The sequence below is a fragment of the Pagrus pagrus genome, assembly GCF_965226575.1.
Source record: "Pagrus pagrus genome assembly, chromosome: 24".
Classification (NCBI taxonomy): Eukaryota; Metazoa; Chordata; class Actinopteri; order Spariformes; family Sparidae; genus Pagrus; species Pagrus pagrus.
Window position 1 is genome coordinate 15,106,221 of NC_140206.1, and position 14,187 is coordinate 15,120,407.

Genomic DNA, 14,187 nt, shown 5'->3' on the forward strand with positions numbered 1-14,187 from the left:
GAGCATCTACGCTAATGTCTCGTTCAAGTGGACAGTCGCTTCTCTCGCTGGTCATCAAACCGAAACCACACTTGTAGCTTCCGTCTCTAGCTGCCAGTGGTTCCTCATAGAACGCTTATCGGTTCAACTACTGTTACAAATCCAGCTACCTTGCAAGGTAACGCAACCGGCATTCCAAAAGAAATGTAGAAAAGAAATGTGTCTTTCGATTCCTCGTGCTTTTTCATTATCTGTTTTCTTTTTTAAAGCACTTTGTTATACAAATCCTTCCTTCATTTCCACATCCTCTTATTAGTTTGCCGTCTTCCTTGCTTCGTTTCTCTTTTCAAAGTAGACAGGATGCTAAACCTGATATGAGCCCTTCATGCTGCTGTGCCGTTGTGTCTTTCAGTTTGTGTAGAGCTTTATCTCTATGTGTGTGTGTGTGTGTGTGTGTCTGTGTGTGTGTGCGTGCGTGTGTGCATACGCCTCATCTCAAACACTGTATGGCAAGGTGTTCGCGAGTTTCATCAAGTCTGCGAGAGTGTGAGCTCACACACATAATGTACACGTACACACACGTCAATTAAATCCTTGTCCTCGTCCTGAAAACATCCACACACACACACACACACACACACACACACACACAAATACATCCTCAGTGCCAGACAGCATTCTCACATCCCTCGTTATGCCTGGCGATAACCAGCCACCCACTGACTCCCTACTGCACCAAATAGGAAAGCTTATTAAGACTACACTCACTCAACTCACACCACACACCGTCAGAGTTGTTGTCACAATTGCAGAAAACAAAGCACCCCTAATGCCGAGAGACGGAGGCGAAGAAATGATTTCTGGGAAGATTTCTGGAGAGAACGCCGCTGTAACTCTGAGAGATGACGTGTTGAGAACTGTGACGCACTTTGTTCAGAAAATAACGCCTAATAGTGAAGTTTGTCCAATAGAGCGAGCTCTTTTACCGCCCCCGGCCCTCTCCCCTCCCTCCCCCGAGGGCTAATTGCACAGGTCAGGTTGGTGACATCACCACACTGGCTAGCTGTGATCTCCATGTTACATATAGAGCCTCATTAGAGCACGGCTAACCGAGCGCATGCACGCCTTCCCCCTGTCCCCCTCCCCTACAGTAATGAGAATGACAGTAGCTGGAGTAATTATAGTCAGTCCAGTTTTTAAGCAGCCGAAGTGAAGTTTCCGGAGCGACTGGCTGGCTGAGTTTGTCCAAATCAGTGTGTTGATTTTGCAAAAGCGCAATAGTCATCGTCTGTGATGGCTCACAGGAGATTCAGGCAAACGGAAAGGAGAAGAAGAAGAGAATGGGAGGCCATAGGCTCTCAAAGAAGTAGATGAACACATTTAAGGAAACCGTATCACTGATATACTTCATGCATAGTGACAAATATATTCGCAAGAACTCTTATACCAAGACTTCAGTGGTCCAATGTCGTCTCCTCTCCTCTCAGGATCCCAGGCCTGCACAGGTGACGCCAAGGCGGCGGCGGGAGTGTAGGGTTAATGATGACAGCGACACACTAATAATGGTTCCCAGTAGCTCCTGTGACAGTGGGGAGTGTGTTAAATGGGACACCATAGCAGTCCAACTCACCCGGACCCCCTACTTCCCCCTAATGAGAGTTTGATGGAGTGGTTGTGTAGGTAGATAATGCTAAGTTAATGAGATGTCCTATTCCATGAGACTGTTTGCAGTTCCCCACGGAGTTGCTGTGTGTGCGTCGCCGGTGTTGATGTATACTGCTGTCTACTTGAGTGTGTGTGTGGCTGCTCACCTGAAATATATTGGTTTCTAGATTACTCTTTGTGCGTCTGAGTTTCTTCGGTTTATAGAGTTGTTTTTGTCCCGGTGTGTGTGTTTGTGCATGTACTTACCTCTGTTTGCGCGTACAGTATAGCTCAGTATAGTCGTTTTATTTTTCATCCAGCAGCCGCGTGGCGTTCGACAGGAAATTAACTGTCAGATTTTGAAAGAGTGACGGAGCAGAAACTGTCCTAAGAAGAGACGGAATTAATAAACGAAACAAAGAACAGAGAATGGGTAATAAAAAAAAAAGTAGGCAGACAAAGGAAAGCGATGAGACGTCGTTAACAAACAGGCTGCTCACCGCAGTGGGAAAAGATGGGACTTTTGGCGATGAAGAAGGGATAAGATAATGGGAGAGGGGGGATAACAGTCCACCTCCCTCATGGCAGGTACATGTCTCTAATTGGGATTCCCACTCCCATTCTGCGTCTCCCCCCGCTTCCTTTTCCTTCCATCTCCTCTCAGACAATGCAGTGAGAAAAAGAGGCTTTCCTAATTAATGCAGATATAATGATGGGTCCAACTGTGGACCTCTGCCCCCTCAGAATGTTGATTAAGGCACTCTGGGTGTGTGTGTGTGTGTGTGTCTGGGTGTGTGAGTGTGAGTGTGATGGCGGGGCTTATCTGCCAGGCAGCTCAGGCAGATAAACCTGGGATTTTGGATAATCGTATATTTATGTGTAATATAATTATATGTCTATTGATGCATACTAAGATTAACAGCTCTGATATTCCTTTTCGTACAATACTGGATTCTATATGGTTTATCGCTGAGGTAATTGGTAGTCTGCTTTTGGCTCCAGCATAATGTGGGAGTACATAAGAAATCAAAATAGTTCCAAGAAAAAAACAAATCTGCAGAAAAAAGACGCTGCGGCAGCGCCCACACTGTTTCTGTGGCAAGTGATCTCTCGGAAAGTGAGGTGAAAAGACATTACGGCATCAGGGGCTTAGTACCAGTGACATCACCTGAAGGAAAAATAAAGATAAAACAGGAATGTTGCAGATGACAGATTTAGACCAGGATCAGGATGAAACTAATGGATTCCACTATTGCTTAAAGGGGCACTGCACTGATTTTACACATCAAAATCTGTTTACAAGTAATAGTTAGTGTTGCTCAGCCTGTGATAATGTCTTCTGTAGTATAGAGGAGCTATGTCAAGTCTGAGAGTTCTTTTTTTCACTTATTCCAGCTCAGGTAAAAGATTAATGGAGCTGTGCTGGAGTTATGTAAGAGCACCAGACTCCTTGTACTAATAAAAATAACTAGAATGGCAGTCAGTAGAGTGCATACCTCTGCCAAGGCCCATCAGTCCCATATTGTCTAATAGATGCCAGCTACCTAAATGCACCAGATTTTTTTTTTTTTTTACATTATTCCCTGAGAAAGTAATGAAAATGTCATAATGTGGATCCGCACCTAAATTTAATGGGGTCTGTTCTTGGTTCCACCATCCAAGTTTCGTGGGGATTTTTTCCGTAGTTTTTGTGTAATCCTGCAGACCAATTCACAAATGCAAATCATTCTGGAACCTCCACTTTCGTTTTCAATTTCCAAGGGGCATTATAAATGGCCGTAGACCAAAAGGCCTCTGGATAAACCTACAATCATTCAGAGCAACGAAACAAGTGACGTAGTCAGAGCTAGTGAACGTGACGACTGAACATGCAATACACAGATGAAATGTCAGCTTGTTCGCTCCCACTGAATCATAGTTAAGGGAAGCTGGCTAGCTACTACTAACATTAATCCCAAGAGCAGCATGAATTGCAGCCTGCTGCTTTGTTTTTTGTTAGCGTGGTTATAGTTTCTTCAAATCAACAGTAGCAAGCTAGCTACAGGCAGTTCAAAGTACTCCCTTGTCTTAGGAAAGTGAAAAAACAAACTTTTTAATTAGGCCTTGTAGATCTAATATGAATGAATATTCACCAACTGGGTTTGCCTTTTTCTCACATAAAATTTGTTTATAACAGATTTTTGTGGACCTCCTTCAATACAACAGAACCCTAATTCTGATACTCAAACCCCAATCGCTAACAAACCGTTGTATCAAACCATTGACTTGTATATATATGGGGTATACAAAGTCAATGTGTCAAACCTGCCCAATTTTAGGCCCGACACGAGCCAATTCGTTTGAACAAGAGAGGGCCAGACACACTCATCTGGTTCCTAGGTTAGGTCTACTATGGGAGAGCAGGGAAATCGGGTATACAAACTGGAGGGATCTTTTTTTCTACTCTAACTTAATGGAAAAGCAATACTAATTCCATGTCTTACTCCTTTATATCATTGGTGCTAAAGCCAATGCTGCAATTGTGTAATCAGCTGAGATAACTAAAAACTCCGGCGGTGTGTGCAGGGCCTTTGGGGGATTGGCTATACCAACAAATTAGAATTGAAAATGATGTCAGGTCCACATACATATCAAGTGCAATGCACACCTGCAGCTTCGTTTAACACACATTAAATGACACCTGTAGGACAACCGGGAAGCATCACACAGATTAAAGGAAGTAATTAAGGTATAGCCCGAATGTGCTCCTGTGGGTGTTCTGTCGAATGTCATACAGATGTTGGGTCACCCTAACAGGTGCAACAGAACTAACAGGAACATGACAGAGATGTCACTCAAAGCACAGTCTATACATGAGAGAAGGTGTAATCAGCTGATATTAGGTGAAATAAACAGTTTGTGTGGGTGGAACATAACTGTTCCTCAGTATGTAGTCTGCTTCCATGGGGCCAGAGAAACAAACATAAAGTAACTGTATAAAAAGATGACTTTATTGGTCACCTTTCTGTGCCTTCTTCACAGCAAAACACAAGCCATGTGAAATTCTGCCGTACTGTTGGCATAGTTAACACACACAGGTGTAAGTGAAGTGGGTAGATTAGCTAAAAAACAACACTAATTGCTTCGCAGGGAGGTGCCAGGCCACCGTGGCATCCCTGTCCAGGTTTCACCAACGGCTCTGATGCAGCGTGCCTCTCTTGGCCAGGCCAGCGGGTTACCATTCAGGCCACGTATCCGCCTGTAGCAGTAATGAGAAGTGCCTCGGCGTTAATGAGATAAACACAGACATTAGATTGGCTCAGCAGGAGCTCGGAGGAGCGGAGAGGGCGAGAGGAAAAAGAGAATGCAGGTTGGCGGGTGAGACGGAGGAGGCGAGAGAGAGAGAGAGAGGGTGGTGGGCATGGTGAGAAAGATGATGTGTAGAAGAGATGGAAGAATATGAAATATTTACGGGGGGAAAGGCTTGGTTAGTTCCTCGAAAGTGTGAAGTAGAGCTTCATTACAACTGGTACAGAGGTGACAAGTATATTGTGCCCGTAAAGCGAGGGAACGAGCGCTCCAGAATGATAATGATCATGATGGTCGTAATGGCAAAGTTGATAAGAAAAACATCACACAGTGTGGAGTAACAGCTATTTTATTGGACGAAATGTTGAAATATTCATGCTCCATATGCTGCGTGACGACTGTAACCCTTTTTCATGTGCCTACACACACACACACACACACGCACACAGATGAAAAACTCACACCGTGGATTGCCAGTGCCTGCTGTGACATTATAACCATATCTATCATTAAGCAGTCTTTTTCCAGCCAAAGCTGCTAATGAACGCACAGGAGTAGGAATGAGTTTGTCTAGCTTTGGGAGAGTGTGCATGTGTGTGCATCAACATTTAGAAATGTGACGCAAGGTGGAGTGTGTGTGTTGCATTTGCATGTTGTGTGGAGTTAAAGAGCCTCTTTTATCGACTCGTGCAAGTATTATTGCCTGAGTGAACTTTATTGTTTCATCATAAAAGTCTCCAAAAAGATCCTATTAATCCTTACCTTCAAAATAAAAGTGTATTTGGCTGCATGCAGTATTATCTACCTTTATAAAGATAAACAGGAAGTTGCAGAGATAACTTATCACAGATTCCTTCGGGTCAGTCAAAGATATAATATATAACATTTCTGCATTAAAATGTCTAAAAAAAAAAAAAACCTAGACCTTTGCCCTGTATTTTATTGTGTTGAGAAATTTGAAATTTTACTCAAGGTAACGGCGTGTTTCATTTGGTAACCTGTTATTACAACTTCCAGGGAAATGTGATTAAATATAACATAAAAGTTTAATACTTTACCTCATCTGTAAACAATTTTTCCCTGAGTCAAGTCAGATAGAGTTCATTCATTGGCAATGGTGGTTGTTAACAACTGCAGTGCCACTTCACAGGATCCTTTAACTAATCTTTTTTTTTATTGTTTTAAATAAGCGAGCTCTAGTGTGTTTTGAATCTCACCTTGTTGCATCTGTGTCCCTTTTTGTGTTGCCAGGTTTGGTAAAAAGAAAGATGACAAGAGCAAAGAGGCTGCCAAAGCCTCCAAAAGCAAACTGGAGGCCTTAAGTGAAGAGGAGCTGGACAGGATCCCTGACAACAGAGACGGGTATGAATCAGACGTGGGCAGAATACGTGTCTTTGTGCTGGTTTTTTCGCAGTTTAGAGTGTCAAAAGAGAGGGATTTACAGCACAGGGAAGTGCTGAAGGAGCCAGAAAGTTCCTACAATCATTACAAGAGCATTTTGTCAGTGTAGCAAAGTGCTTTAATTGACAGCTTACTTAAATTGTGAATCATCCAGATGCATCAGTAAGCACCCACCTCGTCCTCCAAAACAACTGCTCAGTTGAACGTGTAGCAGAGCTCTCTATCTTACTGCCAGACCCATGAGTGAAGGATGCACGTGTCTTGTGACTTCTCCGAGGCTTTTCCATCCTCGGCAGCACTAGATTATCCCACTATCACATTAAACTGCTTTCATTATGAAATGCATTATGATTGCATTCTTTAAAGCTGAAATAGACAACTTTCACCCCCCGGAGCGTTTCGCTGTAGTGTCACTGTTGGCACCGCTGTTGCAAAGGCAGTGTTGGCAACGTGGCTACCGCTAACAGTCTAGCTACTGTTCCCTCCTTGCCTTCCTTGCCTCCTCCATTAGCGATGTTCTTTTTCTGTTGCATTGTTTCCACAGTTATTCTTCAGAATGATAAGTTAAAGTGAAAGAGTTATGGCAATCCATTTTGCAATAATCCATCCAAAATAGTTTTAAGTGGTCGATTCAAACCATGTTTTCCACTTAAACTTGTTCGACAAATCTCAATTCACTGAAATTCATCCATCGAAAGGTGCAAAAAAGCAGTTTTTAGCTTATATTAATATAGATCTGTGGCACTCGTTTTATATGCAGGACCAAATATCTAGACGTCATAAAACTATACTAATATAAGACAAAATCATAATTTGCTGGCGAATATTCATTTTGGAAATGAATTATTCTTTTTGTTTGGGAACAAAATGTTTCAATGTTATTAATTCAGTTACTTGAAACATTCTGCAACAGCACTGAAATGAGTACATGTTGCAAATTATCTACAGAGTTTAACAGATGTTCAGGACAAATTTCAATGCAATCCAGTGAAAAATGAGCAATTGCTGAAGCTTAGGATACAATTCATGACTGAAAAAGCATTTGGAGGACAATTGTAGGATTTTGCAAGGTCCCATGAATTTTGTAGAAATGTTTACATGATTTTTTCAAGTATATCTATGACATGAACTGGGAGGACCTAGGGGAGTTGGAATGGGGTGACCCCTGTATTTGTAATGTCTCCATGTGTAACCACCTCCTCCTCTCCCGTGTGACAGCTACGATCCGCGTTACGCCGAAATCAACTCTGGCCATGCCACCCCCGACCAAGCCTCCCTCCCCGACGTGGAAGACGACGACAACGACCCCAACTACGCCCGCATCAACAACTTCCGCCAACCACCTTCACCCCAGACGTTTGTCAGTCGCACGCCCTCCCCTGCAGCCCCCGCAGCAGGGTCCAACCAGCCTCAGACCTACCCCGATGAGCTGGATGGGCTCTATGCCAAGGTCAACAAGTCCAGACCCCCGCCTGCTCTACAGAACCAGCATCAGACACAGGCTGACAGGTGAGAGGGGCGAGGGAGGGGTTTCATCGCTTTTATACTTGAGGCCTCAACTTCTGCTGGTTCTCTCTTGATTTTGTATTGTATTGTCATGCATATGCGTTGGATTTTTAAATGCATGTGCAGCATTTGCATATGAAGTTCTGTTCAGGTACACACAACTTTGTGTGTGTGTACGCACAAGGTCACGGGCCGTGGCTTGACCAGCATGAGTGAGGGAGTATTTGCACACATCTACATTCATGGTCTGCCAAGCCCGGAAAAATGCATAAAACATGAGTGCATGCTTACACTGTAGTTACACACTCGTATATGCACACACACACACACACACACCCCCACACACACACTTATACAGTAATGTCATGAATGATTTATGTAAACTCTTCTGTTGTGTTTGCGATCATTTTGACCTTTGTAAATCTTTAAAATCTCTCAAAACACAATGATAATCGCAATTTTATAATTATATTTTTTAATACTATTCATAGCTGGGTAGTGATATGCAGAAAAATTTTGTCTGGGGTCACTTTTAGCACCAAGCGTAAAATATGGAGAAATACTGTTTTCATGTTTTTTCTTCCTTTTAAGAAGAGAGCTCAGTTACGAGTCCCACTCCAACTATGGGATTAACTATTTGCAGAGCCTAATGTTCTACATCCTCTCCTCCTGCATCTCATTCTCTTTCCCACATTCACAAATATATCCAGGGTCCAGGTGCAGCAGAACACATCCCATCAAGTGCAAGGTTTCCTCTGCTCAGCGCTCTCTCCTGTTTAATGCTGTTTAAATTTCAAGACACAATACTCTTCAGGCCACCAGCTGTATCCTTGTCTGTTCACACTTTGGCACTATAAGGTGCTCTAAGCAGATGCAACCATCGGTGGCCTTGTTCCTGATACGGATATAAACGCGAAATAAATTTGGCTGGAAAATACTCGACACGATCTGGGGTGTCCATGGATTCCATGTGATGAATAAAACATGTGAATGCTACACAGTGAAGTTTAAAGGAGCCGGTGCAGTGACATATTTTAGCTGTTTGCTCTGTACACATTAGTTTTAAAATGAAAGAAAGACTATGAGGGTAGGAAGTGCTAGTGTCAGCTTTAATTTAGAGGGAAGTTCACTCAAAACTGAAAGTCCGTCATCATCTACTCGCCCCATTCTGATGGAAATGTAGGTATTATTTCTGGAGCTTCACAGCAAAACAGTGTTGCAGCATTCTCCTAAATGTGGATAACTGAAAATAAAAAGGCCCCATAAAGTTTTTCAAGCGTGTTAAAAGTCTCCGGCAGCCCCGAGATCCCATTGATTTGAAAAAAAAGTTATTTATACCCTTTTTAAAATGGAAATCTTTACTCTAGCTGCTAAGCTAAGAGTGTTAGCACACACTCAGTCTAAAGTGGGTGCACAAGCTTGACTGTGCATCGAGCGTATAGATCTCGTCTTTTCAAATCAATTTGGGAGCTCAAGGCCTCCAAGGAATAGTTGCATCACCCTGGACAAGCTGTATGGAGCCATTTTATGTATTTTTCAGATTTTTTATTTATTTAAACAAATCTCCATCAACTTCAGTTTTTTAGGAGAATGCTGCAGCGTTGTTTTGCTGTGCAACTCCAGAAATATTTCGTGGACTATAAAACTTCACCTGACTTTCCATCAGCATTGGACAGGGGTCAGGTGATGGCCTTGGCCACAAAAACCTCCTCAGTATGTAGCACATCATTGTCTTGCTGCACAGTCCTGCACTGTTGACTTAGTGTGGATGTGAACACCCTGGAAGAGCTGGCATAAGTTTCATATTCATTCATATTGTTTGTTATACATGTCATAAACAGATTATCTTTCTTAATGTACTGTATGACCTGCAGTTATGTGCAAAGATGGATTTCAAAATCAAAAATACGTATTTTTAAAAGGCGTGCTATTTATGCATCTAGACTGTTTTGGCATTAGATTTCTGCCTTGTCTCGAATATGATGAAACTAGATGGCAGAGTGCATCTACTCATGGACAAGATGCTCATGCTCGTGGCGGAACGGGATGTAAACATTAATGCCGTCCTCCTTGGCTTAGCTGTAGTGTTAGCTAGCTCAGTTAGCTAGCCTCTTATCCCTGAGTTGATGCTCTTCCTCCTGCGCTAGGTCAAGATTACCTGAAAGAGACATTGCTGTTGAGTTTTTCAAAAACTTTTGGAAGTTTCTGAGGTGACCTGTCCCTTTAAAGTAATATAATAACAAAATATACTTAACATGAGTAAAACTTAATATCAGAGAGTAAGAGAAGGGTTACTGCTTGCAGAAGTACAATGCTTATCAATGCTGTCATTCCTTCGACATTATATATCATTACTGCTGACGTTTTTGAGTTTAACTTTCAGCCGGTTTTGTATGTGAGAGAGAAAAAGCAGAAAATCTAGAGAGGATTCTAATGCAAATGTATCATTTCCCGTGTGAAATAATACAGGGCACATTAAAACTTCCCTCAACTTAAACTGTCTGACAGAAATTACTATTGACTTGCAAATCAAAAAACTAAGCCCCAGACACCCAATCTCATCCAGAGAAAGAGAGGATACAGAGAGAGAGAGAGGGAGGGAGTGGTTGGACATGGAAAAGGAGACAGATGGGAATGGAAAGGAGTGACAGACGTGGGGGGGGGGACAGAGAGAAGAGAGAAAGCAGGAAACGAGTGTAGAGAAAGATGGAAGAAGGAGGGAGCCAAAACGGAGGGAGAGAAAATGTGTTAGATAGGCAGAGTAAATTCGAGAGGGAAGAAGTGACAGAGGAGAAAATTCAGACAAAAGAGGAGGAGGGATAATTAGCCACAGTCTAGCAGCCTGACAGATCTGTTAGACCACTTTAGCTCTCATCCACTAGTGGTGGGTACTTCATTACCAGCCTGTTTTCTCCCTTTCTCCCTCACTTTCTCTCTGTCTCTGCCTCTCTAACTCTCTCGGTGTGTCACTTGTCCATTCTCCCTACCCCTGTTTTGCTCATAATGTATATTAGATAGTCTTTAGCATTAGCATGATGGATGAGGAGCCCTCTTTGGCTTGTTAACTCTGCATGTGAGGGAGTCTCCGGGGACGAAGGAAGACAGAAATAAATGTCTAATAATGTTGTTGTACGGCGGTCACACTGCACATGTTGGTTTTTTAGAAACTCGAGTCATTAACAGTGGCCGCCAAAAACAGTGCATTCATTATTTTTGTCGTTAACCTAACATACTGAGCTTTTAATTGGCATAACCTATTAGCAGTTATTAAAGGATAAGGCTCAATTTTTTATTTTTTTTTTGTTATTGTCAACAAATCCCATCAAAAGACAAAATCCAACAATGAACTTATTCTCATAATAAGTACTGACTGTGTAGCCAAAGCCTGAGATAGCTTATTTTCCTGTGCAACAGAGCGCCATTGTTTTCTTTTTCCAGGCATTTATCTGACAGATGGTGACAGATAGTGATAGTGACAGGAAATAAAGGGAGAAAAACGGGGGACTACATGCAACAAAGGTTCCCGAATGGGGTTGAACCGAGGATGCTCTATTTGTAATGCTGCAACACGGTCAGTGTGTGAGACCCTTGGGCCTGTAGGATCACACACTTGCCACCCTGATGTAAATAGTCACAAGTGCACTAAATGCATATTGATCCGCAGATGAAAACCCTGATGAATGCACTATTTACGCCCGTTTGAGTAATGTTTGGTTAAAACTAGAGTGCCCAGATGTTAAAGTGAAACTATAGAGCAAATCACTGTGATGTCACACTAACTTCTGGACAGACAGCTAGCTATTGATCTGCATTGTGGATATTTGTGAAATCTGCAAACTTTGTTTCTGTCATCAGCTTTATGTACTGTGTTGCTCTACGAGTGTATTAGATAAATGAAATCTTCCCAACAGTGGCATCTCACCACCGGTCAGACTAACTAGCTAGTTTTGGTTGAACTCAGGCTGTCAGTTTCTTTTTTCGGTGGCTGGACAGGCAAATTAGGTCTCCAACCAAACGTCAGTGAGAGTGTTGTTATTGTATTGTATGCCTTTTAAATAAAAGAAGATGCAAACAATTTGAAATAACATTAAAAAAAAAGTGAGAATGAGAATTGTGAGAACAACACATTGTTGATACTGGACCTTTCATTTAATTTAAGAAAGATATAGTAACACTAATATAGTAACACTAACAAGATAATATAAATCATTCTGTTTGTTGCTTGGTGACAGTATGCTGGTATGTTCGTTGTAGTTTATTCCATCTCTGGTCTTATTTTCATTGATTTTAACATTCTTTCTATTAGTAATGATGACAGTGTACTGATATCAGTTTACCAGTAAAATGATTACCAGAAGTGTCTTTTGTTAACATCCATCACAGTTTACATACAGACTTCCTGGCACAACTTTGATTTACCATGCTTGCTGTAGTTTTCCTGAGCAATAAGGGATTTTTAATGACTTCTCAGCTGCCCTTATTTTCATTCTCACTTCTAAATGAAGATGTCGAGATAACCTGGCTAAACTGCTGGCTTCTTTACAACCCATTTTTTTGTCTGACTGCTCTTTATAGAGACTTTGCCGTGCTACCAGACCTCAGCAATTACTTTGATTAGTGCAATTTTATCATAATTAAATCAAATGGACCTAAGACCATGAAAATAAGAACCAAGTTGTATTTGTTATTACAGTATTAAATTTTTGCTGCTTGAAGGCTCTCAGTTAAAACAATAAACACAAAGCACGTAGTTTGATGATGTAGTGAAGCTGATGTTCTTCATAGGTAAACGTGACCATCGCCAATCAAGCAACGGTCTAGTCATTTTTGGACATTTTAATGCAGAAATGTTACATATTATACCTTTAAATACCAGAGGAGGCCTTGTCGGATGACCTCATATGTATTCCATAGTCGCACCCATCCACAGTCACACATGCTCCCTCGCTGTGGCCGTTTCCATTCACTACCTGCGGCTTGGACGGGAGCGCTCATTCACAAAGTCGTTGCATCTGTTAAAACAGGCGCAGCTAGCCGTGAGGTCGGAACCCCCGCGCCTTTCATTCACACAGACATGCACAGATATACACACACGGTCAGAAATAGACACACGCAGCCACACACGTGTAATATTTCTGCGAGGAAGCCCAGTGTAACCTAGCAACAATGCTGTGTGTGTGGTCCGGTGAGTTTTATAGCACTACACAAAAATCCTAGGCGTTAGCTTACATACTGTGTGTCTTTGTGTGTGTGTGTGTATATATATACTGTCTATATATAAAGTTGAAGTGCAAATAAGCCTACTTTTCCCTTCTCCAGTTTCAGAGTACTTTATGTGCCTATGAAGCAGCTCTTGATAGCTGTAGGATGCAACATTTTTATTGTTTCCAAGGGAACAACATATCTGTTTCTTTCATCTTTCAGATCACACTGTTTTAATAATGCTGAGGAAGAAATGTGCTCATTATACACCAGGGATGTTGTGTGTTTGAATTCCTAATGCTAATCAAGCTTTATCCAAATGTTTTTTAAAGTAAGTGTGCATGCCTCAGCGTCCACGCATGATCCGTGTGTGTTTGCATAGTTTTACCAACTGAGACATGCTACTGCCCCCCCTCCCCTCTCTTCCTGTCAAGGCCTTCAACAGTGGACTCCCGGCACTGTCTCCCTAATTTACTGTCGGACATTTTCATTACGCCTTCAATGGCAGGTGTGTGCCGTGATGGGCGTCACATTTGATTAGAGCTATGCTAGAGGCTGACCTGTGGAGAAAAAAGGTTAGTTATGCTTGTCAAATTTTATTAGCCAGGAGGCAGTCTTTGTAGCTGGAGCAAGAAACGGCGAGACGAGATGAAAGAGGAGTGAGAGAACGAGAGAGGCCAAAGCAGAGAGATGTAAAGAGTCGAGAGAGGTGTGTTGTAAAAACACGCCATTGTGCTAAGAAAAGGAAGATGAAGGTGAGCTTGTAAGCTAAGACAAGTAAATGACACATCAGTGAGCGTGCCCCCACGTTTCTACCGCGGTTCAAGCTGTGGCACGAAGAATATGCGCCTCTAAGTTTACCTGACACTGTGACAAAGTCCAATTCTCAAATCACGCCAGACAGGCTCGACTAATTGTTGAAACAGTTTTAAAAAGAGGCTACAAGGGTCTTTTGGGTGTAGATTTGCCATTTCCCTTTACAAGCCCTGAACAGCGCTGGTTTCCTCCCCGTTTCCTTCTTCTCCCCGCCATTTTGGTGCGACACACTTTTTTATTCCCCTATAGACAAAAAAAAAAGAAAGAAAAAAAGCGGGAAGCAAACAGCATGAAAGAAGTGCAAAAGCTGACATTATATAAGGAGGCTTCCCATTAAGGCAGATGCAGAAA

General features: G+C 42.2%; 1 protein-coding gene across 2 annotated transcripts in view; it reads left to right on the plus strand.

Moving 5' to 3' along the window:
• The window catches only part of pard3ba (par-3 family cell polarity regulator beta a), a 177,668-nt gene that overhangs the window by 120,594 nt on the left and 42,887 nt on the right, over window positions 1–14,187 (plus strand). For both annotated transcript variants that reach the window (XM_084347125.1, XM_084347126.1), the window contains exons 20-21: window positions 6,163–6,273; window positions 7,531–7,821. In XM_084347125.1, the coding sequence (XP_084203251.1) occupies window positions 6,163–6,273; window positions 7,531–7,821 (402 nt within the window). The remainder of the gene's footprint in view (window positions 1–6,162; window positions 6,274–7,530; window positions 7,822–14,187) is intronic.